The 19,972-nt window shown below is 54.1% G+C and overlaps 2 protein-coding genes across 2 annotated transcripts in view; one reads left to right on the forward strand and one right to left on the reverse strand.

The window, feature by feature from the left end:
• rps4x (ribosomal protein S4 X-linked) overlaps positions 1-19,972 on the forward strand; it is a 158,636-nt gene that overhangs the window by 50,082 nt on the left and 88,582 nt on the right. The window lies entirely within an intron of this gene.
• On the reverse strand, positions 8,262-18,789 carry LOC130523102 (H(+)/Cl(-) exchange transporter 5-like). The gene is given in 18 exon segments (XM_057028093.1): positions 8,262-8,802; positions 10,095-10,311; positions 10,388-10,493; positions 10,572-10,618; positions 10,621-10,720; positions 10,801-10,943; positions 11,309-11,495; positions 11,735-11,875; positions 11,952-12,127; positions 12,210-12,444; positions 12,725-12,808; positions 12,897-13,103; positions 13,498-13,620; positions 13,845-14,032; positions 14,108-14,207; positions 14,277-14,440; positions 18,196-18,339; positions 18,448-18,789. Coding segments are annotated over 18 exon segments (2,499 nt in total). The 5' UTR covers positions 18,494-18,789; the 3' UTR covers positions 8,262-8,711.

A 19,972-nucleotide genomic window follows, 5' to 3' on the forward strand; every position in this document is an offset into this window, starting at 1 on the left:
TAAACGACAACAGCTTTATTATTATTGGAGGTTCAAGTACAGCAACATTTCCGTGGAGGGTAATATGCTAAATTAGCCTCTTCAACCGTTGTTATACATGTTTATAGAACGTCATTTATCATGTGATTCCGCATAAACATTAGCTTCAAAATTAGCCCGAGTCTAAATGAGAATCCTTCTGAATTCTTGTCAGTTACAGAGTTGCTGCCCCCCCCAACACACACACACACACACACACACACACACACACACACACACACCACACACACACACACACACCACGAGGGAATTAGCTTGACCACTAAAGCATCTCTATCCCCCTTCTTCATTAGTCACCTTTAGCTGTATGCTAACATCAAAACGAAACCCAGGAATTAGCGTTAGCGACTGCTAGACTGTTTTGTCTTACCCGATCGCGTGTTTTTTCAGCCCGTCTGCCAGCGGGCTGTCAGGACCGTGTGGTTCTGGTCTTGGACATCGGTAAGACATTAGGATACGGCAGAGTTCATGTAAACCGAAGGCTAAGGGCAGATGTTGCCGCGGCGCCACCCTCCGTGCTAGCAGCTCGCACATTGGATACTCGCTCGGAGAATAGGATTTTTGGTTTGTTTTTTTTCAGTTTGATGTTTTAATTTGAAGTATTTCCAGATTTTACTTCCTCCCTTTGATCTTTTTTCTTTGCCGCCATTTTCAAAGATGCGATTAAGTCCCTAAATCTTGCGGTTGTTTTGTAGCATTCTGGGCTATTTTCCCCAGATTTCACTCTATTGTGTCTCGGATTTCTAGACCTTGGCGTGTTAACAAATTTGGTTGCTAGTTTGCTAGCTCCTATTTCCCTGTAGCAGCGGCGATGTTCGAGCGGTGTCATAGATGAAACAGTGGTTCCCTTTGATGTCCCTGACAAGCAAAATAAGCCCCAGATGTTGCCGCTATCTCCAAGCAGGAAGTGAAACATCGAGCATCGGAAGGTTTCTGGCGTTGTAGCGCTGACAGGAGGGATGCCCTTTAGCAGAGGGCGATGACAGTTAGCATTAGCTGACCCCGCTCAGATTCCTCAGTCACCCCTGTCGCCACCTCATGACCCCCCCGAGCTCTCCTTCAGCAGCTTCTGCTGATCTCCCGAAAGATGGTAGCACATTGCTAACAGATGGGAAAGCAGTCTACTAAAAGTTGCTAGAGCAACTTTTCTCTCCTGGTCAGGGTTGATTTGACTCCGAAACCAGGAAGTAGGTTAGCACGGGCTAAACTTTGGGAACGACCGACTTCTCCCACAATGCTAAACCGCCGCTAACGCTCTTTAAAAAATGCTAAAACTAAACCAACCGGACGGTGTGACGGACGGACGCCATCGGCCACGTTTAAGACTTTATCTTCTCTTCCCTGACCTGCCGGTTTCCACGGGAACCTTAACAAAAGAACCTCTCGGCCCTTTCGGACCCGGTTCCTCCATCCAGAACCTCCCTTCCTGACACGCACGCACGCACCTCAGCTATCTCCAGCATCAGCATTCTCCTCCCCTCCGCTCCCCCACGTTCTCACACATCCATCACTGCGCCGCCGCTCGCCCCGCGTTATTACCCAGCATGCTCGGTGTTTTCCTAAGAGCTCGCCAGGAAATTGGGTTTTTAAAGCTGTGAAGCGAGTGCACGAACACACACATGAAACCCAAAACATCCTGAAGAGACTAAGCGGGGCCAGACACGAGCTCCACACACACACACACACACCACACACACACACACACACACACACACACACACACACACAAAAACACACACACACACACACACACACACACACACACACACACACACACACACACACACACCACGAGGGAATTAGCTTGACCACTAAAGCATCTCTATCCCCCTTCTTCATTAGTCACCTTTAGCTGTATGCTAACATCAAAACGAAACCCAGGAATTAGCGTTAGCGACTGCTAGACTGTTTTGTCTTACCCGATCGCGTGTTTTTTCAGCCCGTCTGCCAGCGGGCTGTCAGGACCGTGTGGTTCTGGTCTTGGACATCGGTAAGACATTAGGATACGGCAGAGTTCATGTAAACCGAAGGCTAAGGGCAGATGTTGCCGCGGCGCCACCCTCCGTGCTAGCAGCTCGCACATTGGATACTCGCTCGGAGAATAGGATTTTTGGTTTGTTTTTTTTCAGTTTGATGTTTTAATTTGAAGTATTTCCAGATTTTACTTCCTCCCTTTGATCTTTTTTCTTTGCCGCCATTTTCAAAGATGCGATTAAGTCCCTAAATCTTGCGGTTGTTTTGTAGCATTCTGGGCTATTTTCCCCAGATTTCACTCTATTGTGTCTCGGATTTCTAGACCTTGGCGTGTTAACAAATTTGGTTGCTAGTTTGCTAGCTCCTATTTCCCTGTAGCAGCGGCGATGTTCGAGCGGTGTCATAGATGAAACAGTGGTTCCCTTTGATGTCCCTGACAAGCAAAATAAGCCCCAGATGTTGCCGCTATCTCCAAGCAGGAAGTGAAACATCGAGCATCGGAAGGTTTCTGGCGTTGTAGCGCTGACAGGAGGGATGCCCTTTAGCAGAGGGCGATGACAGTTAGCATTAGCTGACCCCGCTCAGATTCCTCAGTCACCCCTGTCGCCACCTCATGACCCCCCCGAGCTCTCCTTCAGCAGCTTCTGCTGATCTCCCGAAAGATGGTAGCACATTGCTAACAGATGGGAAAGCAGTCTACTAAAAGTTGCTAGAGCAACTTTTCTCTCCTGGTCAGGGTTGATTTGACTCCGAAACCAGGAAGTAGGTTAGCACGGGCTAAACTTTGGGAACGACCGACTTCTCCCACAATGCTAAACCACCGCTAACGCTCTTTAAAAAATGCTAAAACTAAACCAACCGGACGGTGTGACGGACGGACGCCATCGGCCACGTTTAAGACTTTATCTTCTCTTCCCTGACCTGCCGGTTTCCACGGGAACCTTAACAAAAGAACCTCTCGGCCCTTTCGGACCCGGTTCCTCCATCCAGAACCTCCCTTCCTGACACGCACGCACGCACCTCAGCTATCTCCAGCATCAGCATTCTCCTCCCCTCCGCTCCCCCACGTTCTCACACATCCATCACTGCGCCGCCGCTCGCCCCGCGTTATTACCCAGCATGCTCGGTGTTTTCCTAAGAGCTCGCCAGGAAATTGGGTTTTTAAAGCTGTGAAGCGAGTGCACGAACACACACATGAAACCCAAAACATCCTGAAGAGACTAAGCGGGGCCAGACACGAGCTCCACACACACACACACCACGAGGGAATTAGCTTGACCACTAAAGCATCTCTATCCCCCTTCTTCATTAGTCACCTTTAGCTGTATGCTAACATCAAAACGAAACCCAGGAATTAGCGTTAGCGACTGCTAGACTGTTTTGTCTTACCCGATCGCGTGTTTTTTCAGCCCGTCTGCCAGCGGGCTGTCAGGACCGTGTGGTTCTGGTCTTGGACATCGGTAAGACATTAGGATACGGCAGAGTTCATGTAAACCGAAGGCTAAGGGCAGATGTTGCCGCGGCGCCACCCTCCGTGCTAGCAGCTCGCACATTGGATACTCGCTCGGAGAATAGGATTTTTGGTTTGTTTTTTTTCAGTTTGATGTTTTAATTTGAAGTATTTCCAGATTTTACTTCCTCCCTTTGATCTTTTTTCTTTGCCGCCATTTTCAAAGATGCGATTAAGTCCCTAAATCTTGCGGTTGTTTTGTAGCATTCTGGGCTATTTTCCCCAGATTTCACTCTATTGTGTCTCGGATTTCTAGACCTTGGCGTGTTAACAAATTTGGTTGCTAGTTTGCTAGCTCCTATTTCCCTGTAGCAGCGGCGATGTTCGAGCGGTGTCATAGATGAAACAGTGGTTCCCTTTGATGTCCCTGACAAGCAAAATAAGCCCCAGATGTTGCCGCTATCTCCAAGCAGGAAGTGAAACATCGAGCATCGGAAGGTTTCTGGCGTTGTAGCGCTGACAGGAGGGATGCCCTTTAGCAGAGGGCGATGACAGTTAGCATTAGCTGACCCCGCTCAGATTCCTCAGTCACCCCTGTCGCCACCTCATGACCCCCCCGAGCTCTCCTTCAGCAGCTTCTGCTGATCTCCCGAAAGATGGTAGCACATTGCTAACAGATGGGAAAGCAGTCTACTAAAAGTTGCTAGAGCAACTTTTCTCTCCTGGTCAGGGTTGATTTGACTCCGAAACCAGGAAGTAGGTTAGCACGGGCTAAACTTTGGGAACGACCGACTTCTCCCACAATGCTAAACCGCCGCTAACGCTCTTTAAAAAATGCTAAAACTAAACCAACCGGACGGTGTGACGGACGGACGCCATCGGCCACGTTTAAGACTTTATCTTCTCTTCCCTGACCTGCCGGTTTCCACGGGAACCTTAACAAAAGAACCTCTCGGCCCTTTCGGACCCGGTTCCTCCATCCAGAACCTCCCTTCCTGACACGCACGCACGCACCTCAGCTATCTCCAGCATCAGCATTCTCCTCCCCTCCGCTCCCCCACGTTCTCACACATCCATCACTGCGCCGCCGCTCGCCCCGCGTTATTACCCAGCATGCTCGGTGTTTTCCTAAGAGCTCGCCAGGAAATTGGGTTTTTAAAGCTGTGAAGCGAGTGCACGAACACACACATGAAACCCAAAACATCCTGAAGAGACTAAGCGGGGCCAGACACGAGCTCCACACACACACACACAGAACAATACAACTGTTTCAACCCCGATGCCCCGACTACCGGCCATTGGAAATGGGAATTTCAGATTTCGGTGGGAGTGGTGCCGCCTGAATACCTTTCAGGGCACCTAAACAATGTAGCCGTTCCTGGGGAGAAGCAACAAACACGGCCGGGCCTTTGATAAGGACCCGGAGCAGCGCCGGGATCGGGCCCGCGTCAGGAAGCGGCGCAGGATGCGAAAACGGGAAGCGCCGCGGCTCCGAGTTTGCTCCCGTTTCACACAAAGAATGACAGAAGTGTGTTGGCGGTAACATGAAACGGAGCGTTACCGGGCGGCGCCACCGAGCCCTGTTTGACCCCGAGTTTCCTCATTTGCTACTTTATTTCTTTCGGAGCGCTGCTGCTAGCGTCCTTCCCTCCGGCTCCACGTTAAATTACGTCCCTAATTTATCGTTTACCGTTGAATTGTTTCTGGGGCTAGCAGAAGTAGCATGCGTAAAGTTCCGAGATACAGATCCACGGGCGTGGAAGCCGACCCGCGACCCACAATGCACCACTGCAGGGGACACGAGGCACTTTAAAGATGGCGGATTTCGAGGAAAACATTTACGTGACGACTAATCCGACTACGAAAATTCTTCTTCTGGCCTTTTGGAGTCGGAACAAAGCTGAGTGTTTTGGGAACGGCTTTCCAAAGCGAAGCGGTCTGAGGTGTAAGGAAAACCAACAAGGCTGGAGGAGGTGGCGATGGAAATCTGGGCCGCATTACGGAAACGAAACCTTAAATAATCGGAACGTTGGCCGCACGGAAGCCTGCCGACACCAGGAGGTTCTTGTTAGAGGGTCCGGAGACAGAACGGGCCCAGACCAGCTAGTGATCCAGACGAGGGCCGGGGGGGTTCTGACAGGTGTGACCGGGCTAGTTTTGTGTCTGCAGCTCAGGTTCTGGGTCCAATAGAGTGAGTTAGCTACTTAATTAGTTCGCGTTGGGTTAGTTACCAAACATTTAGCCTGATGTCATCCGGGGCTAATTTAAAATGTTTAACCTTTCTCCCTTTTCAGAAGTGAACTACCAACACAACATATTATGAAGCTAACAGTTAGCTGGGGGCTGCAGGGATTGGTAGCATTAGCTCGACAAAGGAACTGTTCCCCCGTTTTAAAGCTAATGCTAGCTCGTCTTGGCCAGCCTCGTGCCCGAGCCAGGAAGCGCGTTCCATTAAATGCAGCGATTCGGCAAGGGTTTTCTTTTCCTGACTCATGCTAACAGAATTAGCACTGTGAAGGTCGAAACGCAACTTACCAGGCAGCAGTCGGAGCGTTTCCACCTTCGTGGAGCTCTGACGGTTTCAGGGTGTCGCAGGTAAACACAGGTGGGCCTCGTCAACCAGGACTGCGTTCCAACGGGACCTCGCTAGCTGGACTGAGATGTTTGTACCAACCGTGATTGCTAACATCTGTGGTCCTGAATATTTTGTGTGATTGACACAACAGATCCACATGCTAGAAGCCAGGAGTGGGACCCGCCTCATTATTGACATAAATACATGCTAACAGGCTAACATCTGGAGCCTTTAATGAGGATCTTTATTGGTAGGAGCGGCTAATTAAGCATCTCTGTTGCCTTTTCTGAGCATATGTTTAACCCAGAACAAGAAGTTCTCGCAGTTCTGGGGATTCCGGGACTCCTTCCAAGTCCGGGACATGAGGCAGGACTCCGATGTCCATTATGGAGGATTACCTCTCACACTCACGACAAGCCAATGCCATTACAAGCCCGTGACAGCCCGCTACGTGACACTCAGGTCAGAACTCCCCCCCCGGATACGATTGAGCTCTTGTCACCTTTTTATACGTTGACTTTTGGTCGGCGGTTTTCAAACTCGCAGCCTTTGGGGAGCTTTAAAACGGCCCGGCGCCTGCTCCGGCTTCTGGAGCAGCCCAGGCTATCGGATTACCGGTTAGCTGTAGCCTAATTAGCGGAACGTCCTCCTTTAAAAGCCCTGTCAAATAGCACAAATAAACAACACCTTGGGGGCTCCAGAAGAGACAAAAAGTGGCGTCAGTTTTAAAAACAGATGTGTGAGAAGCTAAAAACAAAACCTGTTGATCGTTAGCACGTATACGACCGATTCAAAGGGGACCAGAGGTGACGAAGATTCCCTAAACCGAACCACATGTTTAGCATTTGAATCGACTTAGCTTTAAAGAGGCTAACATCTACACCTTCACATCATTTAATTTCACTTCAAGCCTCCGCCAGTGCTGTTAGCTTTGGCTTTAGCCTTGAAAAGGTCAGCGCAATTAGCATGTTACATGAGCAGCTAGCTGCGACCGGAGCTGTGGGAACCTCTGACTTGTCACCTCAGGCGAGGCCGCCGGCTCCGAGACACGACACCACCGCGCGGATCGGATTTCCTCGAACACAAACACGACAAACGAGTCCCCTGACCGGAGCCGGAGCGCCGCAAAATATTCGCCGACGCGCGCGCGTCGTCTCTGCGAGCGCTCAAGGTGCACAAAGAAACCGGAGGTCGGGTGTCAACTTGAATTGGGTTATTACCGCATCCAAATACTTTCACCGTTTGGTCATGTTAGCCGAGACAACCGGGCGGGTGAGGTAACGCGGGAGCATCAGGAACTCGCTAAAACCAAACGTGGAAATCAAGAAAATCGCCCGGAGGCTCGAGCCGTGTGAGCGCAGCAGCCGCGAGCGCAGCGGTAACACGAGCCCCATGTGAAGCCGCGGCGCTGGGAACCGATTCAGGACGGCCGATGGCCTCCAGGAGCCGGGAGCCGTGCACGCGCGCGGGGGAAAACACCTTCACACACACGTCGGGATTAATTCCACCTGTGATTAATTCCATCGGCAGGGAGGCGGGTCCCCCTCCGTGGGCTAGCTTGATGCTCACCCATTTGCTACTTGTGATACTTGTTAGCTGAAACCCAACAAACCAAACCTTTGTTTCTAAAACACACTTATTATATTTTATTCCCTGACAGTTGGAGGTGCAAAGTTGTTGCGAGTCACATTCCCGCCACTAGGTGCCGCCACTTCTCACACATTTGTCCTTTTTTTCTTTTATAAAAAGGAATTTTTTCTTTTTCCCATATTCACACGTTTAACCCGACCTTTATGCTAACGTGAGTGAGCAGAAGTCATTTTGATGGAGGGAATTCAATTGATTTTCAAGGCAACACACCTCCGAAGCTAAGAGGAAGCTAGCGAGAGGAGCGAGAGATCAAAGCCATTGGGTTCAGTTGTGGAAAAACTGGGACCGTTGCACTAAACAGCCCCAAACAAGCTAAATCAGCCTCAGATGGGACTCGGGGAGCGTTTCCATCCACCGTGAGCTTCTCTGAGAGGAACTTTATCAACGCTAATAAAGGCGATTACGTGAAACGAACTCCTGCAGCAGCGAACCAGCGACAAACCAGAGCCGACGAGATAATGAAGCCGCAACTGAAAAGCATCACATCGAGCGGCTGTGGGACATAAAAGGAGATCAAAGGACATAAAGACACCATCAAAGAGCAAGAACCTTAGAATTAAATGGGCCCGACCATGCGAGAGGAATAATTTAATGGCACAATTTTCATTTACATTCATTTTTTGTGTGTCTTGATTCTCACAGCTGCTAGCCCTCATGCTAGCTGATGTTAGCGGTGGGGGGGGGGGGAATGTCGAGGCTCATTGTGCCTTTAAAAAAATATCTCAGGAGTCTCTATGACAAGAGTCACTTCTGGAGTTCCCAGGCTGTCAGCAAGTGTGTGTGTGTGTGTGTGTGTGTGTGTGTCCTCTTCTCACACTCCTGCACTCTTGGGCCCGGGGGCTTCAGGAAACTTCACAGAAGGAGTGGCTGGATGGGGGGGGCGGCGTGTCTGGGCTCACCCCAGACCCCACCCCCCCCACCCTCACAGAAGAGAGAGGAAATAGTTCCCGTCTATCTGAAACCAGTCAGTCAACAGGAGAAACGCCGGTGTGGGAGGGGCCAGGGCCGGCAGGGGGCGGGGCTTCAGTTGAAGAGAATGGAGTCGGGGTCCCTGTTGGCGATCTGAGCCATGTGCTTCAGGATGTCCTTCTTGGTGATGATGCCCAGCAGCCTCCTGGTGACACGGGGGGAGACAAGACAGACTTTAGCCGAGCCGAGCGGAGGAGCCGAGCGGAGGAGCTAGCACGCCGCCCGTCGGCAGAATGCCGTCGCCGTTCAGGACCCGCGGGGGTTCTGCAGCCGGGCGGCGCCGCCCCAGAGGGACGGAGCTCTGACGTGTCTTTGCTAACGACGCTAACGACCTGGGCGGTTGGGTGAAGCGTCAGAGACAAAAGGTCGTAAAGACGATCAAACGCTCGGCGCTCCTGTCAGCGGGGGGTCAAAGGTCACTAGAAGCGGACCCGGTCGGCAGTAACTTTCCGAAGACGTATTTATTCCTTCCTCCCTCCGACGCCGCCTCCGTGCTCCACCATCATGTGGATCCACTCTCGCCCCAAAACCGTCCTCCACGATCCACTGAGGCAGGAGGGGGCGGGGGAGGGGGGGTCCGGAACCGGGACGGCGGCCCCCGTTCCCCCGCCATTCCCACGGATTCTCCGACCTTCACACTCATGTGACGGTTATTCCTCTTTCAGACGGAGACGTGGTTTGAATTTGGGCCGTTTGAAGCGGGCCGGGCCCCCGGGTTCTGACTGACTCGGGTCCTCGCCGATATATTGGGCCGGCGCCGCATGAAGCCGCATCAAATCCGGGTTTTAGAAGAGGCCGAAGCGCTCCGAAAGGGTCCAGCTGAAGCTGGAAGCGGCGGTTCTGCCCCGGCAGCTGCTCCCGCTCCTCAGACGCTCCGTAAATCAGCACCGGCCCGACTTTGAAGCGGCTCCGCGGAGAATTTACAGACGGCGCGAAGCACGAATCTGCCCCGTGTCGGGGCGCCGAGCAGCGCCGGGGCCGGGGCCCGTTTGTCTCCGTCAGTTTGGTTTTAAATGATCAGAACTATTTTTTTCACCTCGGATTTTTTTTTTTCTGTCTTTCTCGAAATTTTTCGTTGCCGGAAAATAATTAAAAAAACAAAACAAACAAACAAAAAACGGAACTTTTGTTGTTTGCTAATTTGCTTTTAAATTCAATTGAATTTTCTGGATCAGCACATTTTTATTTATTTGTTTTTTTGTGGTCCAGTCGTTAATGTGACATATTTAAATTTCAAAAAATACTGTTTATATTTTAAAAAAGTTAAAAAGAAGAATATTTCTCCGTTTGGAATAAAGAGAAATGATTTTAACGGTAAAGTCGGCGTGAGGACGACAGACGCCGTCCCCCCCGTCTCCCTCTCCTCCACGCCACCCCCCCCCGTCTCCCTCTCCTCCACACCCACCCCGTCCCCCCCACCCCGTCCCCCCCCCTCACCCGTTGTGCGTGACCAGACACTGGCGCAGGCCCAGCTTCCTGAATATGTCCACGGTGATGTCCATGGGGGTGTGGTCGGTGACGGTGAAGGGGCTCAGGTCCATGATGCCCCTGAGGCGCAGCGGCGGGGGGCCGTCGGGGGCCTGGGCGGGCGGGTGCTCCGAGAACACCACCAGGGAGGCGCCGACCACGCCGTCCTGCCGCTTCCTGGCGTTGTCTGCAACGAAAAGAATGAGAAATTCCGCTCTGGGGAAAAAACAGCTGGTTGCCGTTAGCGACGGCGCGGGTCTGACCGATGGATATGAGCAGGTCCCTCCGGAGCACGAAGCCCACCAGCCGCGGGGACTCCTGGGAGACGACCACGGGGAAGCCGCTGTAGCGAGTGCTCTCCACCAGCGCCTGAGACGAGACGCCGCGTCAGCCACAGACCACGCCCTCCCGCCCCCGCCCTCCCGCCCCCGCCCTCCCGCTCCCTACCTCCACCCCCCCGACGGTCATGCTGTCCTGCGTGAGCACGGCCAGCGGGGGTCCGACCTCCGGGGCCTCATCACGTCCACGGCCAGGCTGCTGTGCTCAAACTCCTCCTTGGGCTCCAGGAAGGGGTACCCGTTCAGCCGGATGTGGGCCTGCACACAAAGAAACCGTTCTGGAATCTAGGGCGGGAGCAAGGGAACGGTTGCCGCGGGCGACGGAGCGGCCCACTCGCCTCGTAGATGCCCTCCCGTCCGAAGGCGTCCGCCACCCACTTGCTGGTCATGGCCGCCGCCATGAGGGGGACGATGTACTCCAGGCCGCCCGTCAGCTCGAACATGATGACCACCAGCGACACCGTCATGCGAGTGACGCCGCCTGGGGGGCGGGTGGGCGAGCGAGAGAGAGGGAGGGAGGGAGAGGGGGGGTGAAAATGGACACGTGCTCGGAGGAAAAAAAGGCATCTGGAGGTTGATCTGAAGGCAACGTGAGAAGTGTTATGGCTGCGCAGAGACAGACGCAATAATCTGAGATTGATTTCTGGGGGGGGGGGGGGTGGAGTTCTGCCCGCTCCCCATCTGGGTGGATTCTGACAGGTCTCGCCTCTTTTCTCCCCCAGCAAAAAGAGGGCGAAGCTGAATCCAATTACACGCCTCCCCGTGCCTGAAGTCAAGAACCCGGGGCCACGCCTCCCCCTGCTGGGACAACTGGACAAACCCTCTCCCAACGGCCCCCCCCCTCACCTAAACAGGCCGCGGCGCCGACCATGGCGTACAGCCCTGGCGTGATGCAGTCGGCCTCCGGCGTGCACCACCCTTTGAAGATGAGCCCGTCGTGGTTGTAGTAGGCCAGCTGCTCCATGCCCACGCCCAGCAGCCGGCCGGCGATGGCGCCCACCGCCATGCTGGGGATGAAGAGTCCGGAGGGGACCTGGGGGGGGAGGAGGCGCAGGTCAGGGAACGCCGCTAGGGCGGGAAAAATGTGCTGGAACACTGGAATGTCCCCACAGAGATAGAAGAAAAAGAGTGTTTAGTCATCAGCGGGAATCGGCTGATGAACGCCGACTCGGACTAAACCCACGAGTCGCTCCAGTGGCTACGCTCGGCCACGCCCCCCCCAAAAATAAAAACAACCCTTAATTGATAGCAGGCCTGGTGGGGGGGGCTGACCTTCATGCCAAAGGTAACCACGGTGATGAGCATCTTGAAGAGCAGGGCCAGAGCCAGCTGCCACAGCGCCGTGAACAGGCCCGGCCCGGCCGGCCGGTCCGCTAGGCTGTTCCCGATGCCCGTTTCTGATATGTTGGCGGGCTGCGGGACAGGAAGCAGAGAGGTTAGACGCCGCCCGTCCGGCGCCGGAGCAGAAAAAGGAGGAGCGGCGGCCGACCTGCAGGTAGCCGCAGAGCTGGGACGAGTCCAGCAGCGAGCAGTCGTTGAAGAGCTCCGAGATCAGCTCGGCGCCGCTCATCCGGGTGTAGCTGTTGGGGTAGGCGACCAGGGCGGTCACGGCGGTCACCGCCAGCACCTCCACGATGGGGTAGCGGCCCAGCCGAGTGGTCTTGCCTTCGCCGGGGGGGGGAGAGAGGCGCCTGTTAAGCGGCGGTGGCGGAGGGAGCGGGGCCCCCACTTCAAAGGCTCTACTCACGTATCCTGCACCAGGCGATGTTGGCCTTGATGAACAGCGCCCCCCAGAGGCCGCCGAATATCCCCAGGAAGATGAAGGGGACCAGCTCCACCAGGTGCCACGGCGCGTGGAACTCCACGTAGAACAGCACCAGGCGGCTGTTCCCGAAGGGGTTGATGGAGCGCAGCGTGAAGGCCGCCACCAGGGCGGCGAAGAAGGAGCGCCACAAGGTCTTGAGAGGGAAGTAATAACTCACCTGGGGGGGCGACAGAAAAGAGGAACACATCAGATCAGAGGGAGCCCGCATTAGTAAAAACAGACCTGGCCGGCTTTGATCGTGGAATAAATAAGGAATCTGTTTAATATCCCTGTCAAAGATTTCCCACAACTCCCGAATAAACAACGGAAACATTCCAAAATCATTATATGACATCATCTGGATGATATCTTCTTACTGTCAGGCGCAACGCTCCAAAACACCCCCCCCCCACCCCCCCGTCTGTTTTTGCCTCTCGGATATTTGGCCGCTCGCTCACCTCCTCCAGGCTGAACAGGACCCCTCCGATGGGGGCGCCGAAGGCCACCGACACGCCCACCGCCGCCGCCGCCGCCGACAGCACCTGCACAGATGCGAGACAAGGCGTCAGGATGGGGGGGGGGGGGGGCGCCACGCCAAACCCTCCAAAGCTAAGCAAACCTCAGGCCCACCTCTCGCCGCTTGGCTTCGTTCTTGCGGTACTTGGTGAACAGGTGGCACAGGATGTTGGCGCAGCAGCACGCCACGTGCACCAGGGGGCCCTCCTTGCCCAGGCTGAGGCCGGAGGACACGGCCAGGACCAGGGTCACCGTCTTGGTGATCAGGGTCCACTTGCCCAGGTAGCCGCGGATGATGAAGCCGCTGAGGATGGTTTTGATCTGGGGGGTTAGCGAGAGAGCAGAGGAAGGAAAAACCGAGGAGCTGTGAGAATCCGCCTCTGCAAACAAGCGCTCTAATCCCGTGTGTGGGCCCGCCGACCTTTGACCTCCTGGAAAAACAAGACGGGGCTTTGGCTAAAACAAAAGGAGGGCTGGAGTTTATGTGCTCTGCTGAGTAAACCTCACGGGGGAGTGTGTGTTTGGGTATGTTGGGCTTTGCACTTCTGGAAGAGTAAGCAATTCCTCAGCCCCCGGCTCCTTCCGAGGAGGACGAGCAGCGGCCAAAACGCCGCCGCCGCCGCCGCCGATAAACAATGGATCCAGTTCCCCCACTTACACCACTGAAAGGAAATATGTTGGAGCGTGGGGTGGGGGGGTGGGTGGGGGGTGTTACCTCGGGTATTCCAGAGCCGCACGCATATGGAGCGAAGGCTCTGACCAACGTCACGGCCAAGAACGCGAAGAACAACGCCCAGACGATGTAGATCAGGTAGTTCAAGATGTAGGAAAAAGCCCCCTGACGGGACACACAAAGACAACAGACGTATAAAACCCGCGTGCACGTTTTTATTGAGCGCAAATTCCTGTTTTGAGCTGGAAAAAAAACAAAACGCATTCTTGACTGTAATGGCGGCGTTCGGCCACTAGATGGAACTAAAGCGCCGTTTCAACAGCACGGCCGCTGACTTTGATCTCAGGAGTTCCTTCTTTGATTTAAAAGCCGCGCGGTGTCCACAGTACCTCTGACGTGCCCGTTATGAGCTCCCCCCAGGTCTGCCACTGCGGACAGCGGTCCCTGTCCTTGAAGGTGGTCTCGCTGGACTTCCAGCAGCAGTGCTCGTGGCTGAACCAGAACCCGTCCAGGCAGATCCCTTCCTTCATGTCCGTCAGCCAGTGGGCCGCGATGTCGATGCCGCCGGCCAGAGCGCCTGCAGCAGAGGGGAAACGGGTCAGGGAAGCATTTCTGGCCCCTCCCATTACCCCCCCCCCACCCCAAACGTTACCTGCCATGAGTCCCACGAGCAGCATGAGCAGCCACCCCGAGAAGGCGTCGCTGATGCTGTGCAGCAGCGCCGCCGTCGACCGCCTGCTGTTCTTGGTGATCTACGCAGACGGGGCGCAGGTGAGCTAACGGGCGCGCTAGGCTAAGGCTAACTACCTCCTCACGCGCACCTCTCTGTGCCTGTCGCGGTCCTTGCTCTTCTCCCGGACCCAGTCGATGGTGTTGAAGTCCTCGTAGGTGCCCAGGCCCGGCACGGGGTCCTCCAGCGGGTCCATTAGGCTGCCGGGGCCGGTCCCGTTCACGCCGGCTCTGCTCTGGTGCTCCTCATAAACTGCTGACAGCGGCGGACGGAGACAAAGGAGCGGTTAGCTTTGTCATTTGACACTTCGCTCTGCCGGATCCGCGGCTTGGAGGCGCCCACCAAAAGAGCCCTCGGACCCCTCACGCGTGCACATCGGACCCGGTTCCACCCAAAACCTACACAGCTCCAGCCAGAGGTGTCATCGTGGGTTCAATCCATGGTTTTTGATACAGAATATAAATTGAACCAAGTTGCTCTCTCTCTCTCTCTCTCTCTCTCTCCCTCACACACACACACACCACACACACACACACAACACACACACACGCGCGCGCACACGCACACACTCTGATGAGTGTTTTCACATCAGAAGAAACTTGAGGATGTGGCAGCTCCAGCCGTCATCAATGTGGCAGCCAATCACAGGTGGCTGCCACAGGAAACAGGAAACAACAGAGGAAGTCGAGATGCGTCTGATTAACGGGGAGCAACCGTCATCCGAGCCGGAGCGCGACCGGGGCTTTACTGCAGTAATCCGAGACAAACTGAAGAGGGCAGCGCGTGCGCGTGATGACGTGACCTTACGGGCCCGGTACCGAGGTTGGAAACAAGCGGGAGCAACAAGAGGCAAAGTGGAATTTAATTAAAAGACAAGCGAGGAGGAGGGTGGTGAACAATGGGAAGCATTCATCCACGCCGGGAGGCATTTCCACCCCCGCCTGGCAGGTTCCACTGGTTTTAAAGGAATTAATACCATTTCTTTTGGCGACACCTTTTGTTACCCGAGGTGGAAATGGCTTCAGGAGCTGCAGGCGGGATCTTTGTCAGCTCGGTCGCGCTAATTAGCGCCGACGCTACAGCTACAGCATCGCGAGGAGTCGCCAGACAGGTGTAGGTGTGGAAGGGGAATCGGGCGTTAGCCGCGGTCCCGCGCTAGCTCGGATGGAGGTAAACAAGCAGCGCTCAACAAATATACAGGAGCAGGCGAGAATAAAGCCTGATAAATGTGACACGCGCACACACACACGCACACACACACACACACAATCTGAATCACAGGGGACATCACGTCCACATGACTCGCGGTGATAAACAGTCTTAATGATTACACTCCTCCCTGACTCAGTATTCCAGAATGTGGCGTCCTGTGTAAACGGCCCCTAAGGGACACGTCGCCCCCCCCGGCTCACCGTTCTCCACCAGATCCACCTCGTCCACCTGCGTGGTCCACAGCCTCCAAGCCATGTCTCGCTCATGTCCCCAGGACGGCAGCGGACCGACTGAAAGCCTCCTGTGGGAGGCCGACTCCTGTAATTAGCCAGTGGACTCCAGGAACGAGTCTGTCCGGGAGGGAGATAAAGTGTTTGACGCTCCGGTAGGAGGCGTCTGTTAAAGGTCCAGGACGTCCCGGAGCTCGCTCTGATTGGACGAGGAGGTTCCCTGCGTCAGAAATGAGGTCACGCGTGTTTAGGAGGCCTTTGATTCATGTGGGACGGCGACGGTCCTCCTGATGGAACGCTGTGGGATCCAAGGTTCTGGAGAGGAGGACCCGATGACGGCGTTGCCCCCTGAACCTCCCCGAGACCCCTGATGGGTGCCAGCGGAGCAGGTCTCACACTGAAGGCCAGAGCTGGCGGCCATGTTGACCATATTCAGTGACCAAGCGAAGCTAAAGGCATCACACACACACACACACACACACACACACACACACACACACACACACACACACACACACACACAACACACACACACACACACACACAAATATTTGCAAGGACTCCCGCAGACATAAACCCCTCCCAGCTCCTCACCCCGAGCCAAAAATGTCCTCACTTTGCTGGTAAAACACGAATTCTCAGTCCTGACAAACATGCAGTCCGGTTTTGAACCTTGACCTCCGCCTGGTTGCCGCGGGAACCATCGTCTCATGTGACCCCCGTCAGCAGGCCGGGTCACGCAGCTCCTCTGAGATTTAATCACCTGGTTAATATTTTCTTGGTCGGACTAAAGAATGATCAAATCTAACAATGCGTTCCTGTTTGAGGCCGTAAACACTCCTGCCTTCGTTGTGTCGTAGCTCATGAGACGCTGACACACTTACTAGACTCCCTAGTTAACTGGTTTCTACATTAACTAACCGGCGGCGATCCCGCCTGCCTGCGGATGGCGGAGGTGGCGTTTCTGGGTAATCAGCCAACAGCCTCGTAAAGTCAGATTAGAAGCACAAAGTTCCCCTTGGGGACGATAACAGCGACAGATTCAGGTTAGCTCACGGGGTTTTGAGAAGATAGTCGGCGTCACGTGACCTCTGTGGCCTGTTTTACCAGCCCGGCAGCCGTGGTCGGGGGGGGGGAGCGCGAGCACGCCTCAAATTCCGGTTTGGGTTAAACGGTTGCGGTTAATGTTTTGTTAGCAGGCGTGAATCAATGTCCCAGCGAGGCTTTTCCAGGGACACGGGCAGCAGGCGTTAGCGTCCTCATTAGCATCGGTGCAGGAGGGACTGATTGGAATCACAGACAAAAATGGGAAAATTACCAGGGAACTTTACGACGGCTCCGGAATCCAGGCAGCTAAACGCCATCGCGGGCTAGCTAACCGCTTCTCACAGCTTCCGTGGGGTCTAATTTTGGGACAAGTCCAGGTCGTACAGCGGATCTAAACACGACCGACTGTCTCCGAGACGAGCCCAAGATTCCACGGAAAGAGCCGGGAATTTGGTGGGAACGCTGCCTCCGCCACAAACGCAAACCCCGGCAGGCGGAGGGTCCGGATCAGGAGCGCCCGCGTTGTCGCCAACCGAGCTATCGGTGTTTAGACTGGCAACCCCCTTCCCAAGACCCAACAGGTCCCCGGAATCACAACTGGAATAAGAGCAACATTTCCAACATTCCATCTGATAATTTCAAGATGTTAATCCGAGGGGGGTTTGTCCATATTAGGAACCAGCGGCCCCACATCTTCAGGGCAAAAGCGTCCGTATTTGAAGTAGACACACACACACACGCACGCACGCACGCACGCACGCACGCACACACACACACACACACACACACACACACACACACACAGACAGAAGCTCATCTTCAACAAACCACTGTGTAATTACAAACAAAACACAGCTGTCGCTTCTTTATTTAAGAAAAAATCCTGCTGACAGAGGGGGAAATATTAAATTCAGCCCCTCCAGCTCCGTCCAGACTTCCTTCCTGCTGCTGCGGGCTTATCTCTCCGCTCCAAAAACTCGCGGCAGCGTGCAAACAAACCCGTATCGGCGCCTCGGAGGACCGATTGTCCCTAGGGGGAGAAAAATCTGTCTCCGAGGCGAACGCTGGCGCAGATTTCATCCGACCCGAGGTGAAACCCTGAGGTTAACGGGGATTATTGATGAGGCGCGACTTCCGGAGGTCCTCCGGTGAGGCCGTGCACGAAGGGGAGGTGACGGCGTGCACCTGAAAACACGGGCAGGCAGCCACTGACGAGCCGGTGACATCATCGGTAACCAGGCAGACTGGTGGCAGGCGCCACTGCTGCTTCCACAAACCTCTGAGGTGCACAGACTTCCGCTTTTGTGTGTGTGTGTGTGTGCGCGCGTGTGTGTGTGTTAACTGATTATTCAGTGTGTGACCGCAGCTCAGTCCAACTGTGTGGCCCTCAGCAGGATCACAGACCCAGATCTGCGTCTGTGTCTGAAAACCACCTCAGATTTGTGTCTTCCATGTGTGGCAACGTGTGTGTGTGTGTGTGTGTGTGTGTGTGTGTGTGTGTGTGTGTGTGTGGGAACTGACCCGAGCTGAGAGGGGGGACATCGTCCGTGCTGGAGAAGTCCAGCGTGGCCCCGGCAATGTCCACCATGTCGTCGTCGTCGCTGGGGGGGTGAAGGGCATCGAAGCCCCCGTTGCAGTAGCCCGGGTGCTCCCTCATCCTGAAGCCTGCGGAGAGCAGAGGGACACGGGCGACGTGAGCAGAAGCAGCACCCCCCCCCACCACCACCCCCCTCCCGGGCGAGCGGGTCCGGAAGGGCAAAACGGCGGCTCTACCTGATTTCGTCCAAAAATCAGACATTTCGAGCGGAACTGTGGACATTTATAGCGAGTCTCCAGCCATTTTACGCACGAAAAGCCCCCGGGAGGAGCGGAGCCTGGCGAGTGCGGAGGAGCGCGGCGCAATAATGACAACTCGTCTCCTGTTACAGGGAAGTTTCTGCGATTATTTCCGCCCCTGTCCCCCCTCCGCTGCTCTTGTTCCGACTCCTTTCGACATCGCGGGCGGAGGAGACAAACGGCGTCCGAGCGAAAGCAGATAATTAGCTTAGCTTAACGCCCCGAGCCCGGGTCGACCGACGCGCCGGGGGAACTTGGGTAAATGTCCCCGCCGGTGGATCACGCCCATTTTAGAGCAACCTCGGCAGGAAAAGGTGCTGAGTCAAGCTTCGGTCGTACCTTTATTGACGAAACGCAGCTGTCAGGAGCGAGGACGGAGCCTTGTGACTCGGATTTTCTGCTCCGTCCGTCTTCTGCTGCTTGTGTCGACAGCAGCTCCGTTAAAACCCTGCGTCACTCCGTCCCCATCGGCGCCGCTTTAAAACGGCGAAGACGCGTTAAAGTTATCGGCTGCTGGCTTCGGTTTCTGGTTGAGTTCCCATATTTAAACCAGCTGTTGTGAACTAAACGCTGCTGAGTAGTTTTTGCTGCGAAAAGTGAAAAATCGTAAAGCTAGAGTTAAACGAGCAGGAACAATTTCCGGTTTAAAAATATAGGCATATGATTTAATAACTTTACTCGAAAATAAACTTACTTTATGATGTTTGTACCCCTTAGAGTACGTCTTACATCTTCAGGTTTTTATCATATTACAAAGCATTGACGTGTCATTGTCACTAAGGTGTCGAGGGTAATCGGAACTGTTGTTTTATTTTGAAAGGAACACTCCTCGTTTCCGTTTTTACCCCGTTAACACAGCTGCCTTGACGTGGTCACATGCCAGGAAAACTAGTCGAATCCAGAACTTTGGCTTCATCGTCCGAGCGAGCGGCCAAGTTGGACTATTCTGTCATCACCCTTTATACCTTTAACCCCAGAGATTTTCAATCTTTTGGGATTTTATCTTAATTGTTTTACATTGTTTATTTCAGGTCAAGATACACCACATACCTTGGATTAAAATATATATATGTCAGTTTTTTAAGAAGAAATAAACCACGATATTAAATATTAAGGAGAGGAAGTATCACATTATCTCACCCCGAAACAACGACACGATATCAGTTTAAATATACGAATATTTATATATTTGAAACACAAACTCGATCATACCTGTAAAACCAGAACGGGACATTTACAAAGGCGCCATCTAGTGGCCATTTTTTGAAACTGCATTCTGTTGTGCAATGAAATAAACTGGTACTTTTGACTCCGCGGCGTTTATCTGACAAAATCAGGCACCATTTTATTTTTAGATCATGACCAGGGCAGTGAACTATCTCCTCTCCTCTCCTCTCCTCTCCTCTCCTCTCCTCCCTCTCCTCTCCCCTCCCCTCCCCTCCCCTCCCCTCTCCTCTCCTCT

Source organism: Takifugu flavidus, chromosome 3 (assembly GCF_003711565.1).
Source record: "Takifugu flavidus isolate HTHZ2018 chromosome 3, ASM371156v2, whole genome shotgun sequence".
In the NCBI taxonomy this organism is placed as follows: Eukaryota; Metazoa; Chordata; class Actinopteri; order Tetraodontiformes; family Tetraodontidae; genus Takifugu; species Takifugu flavidus.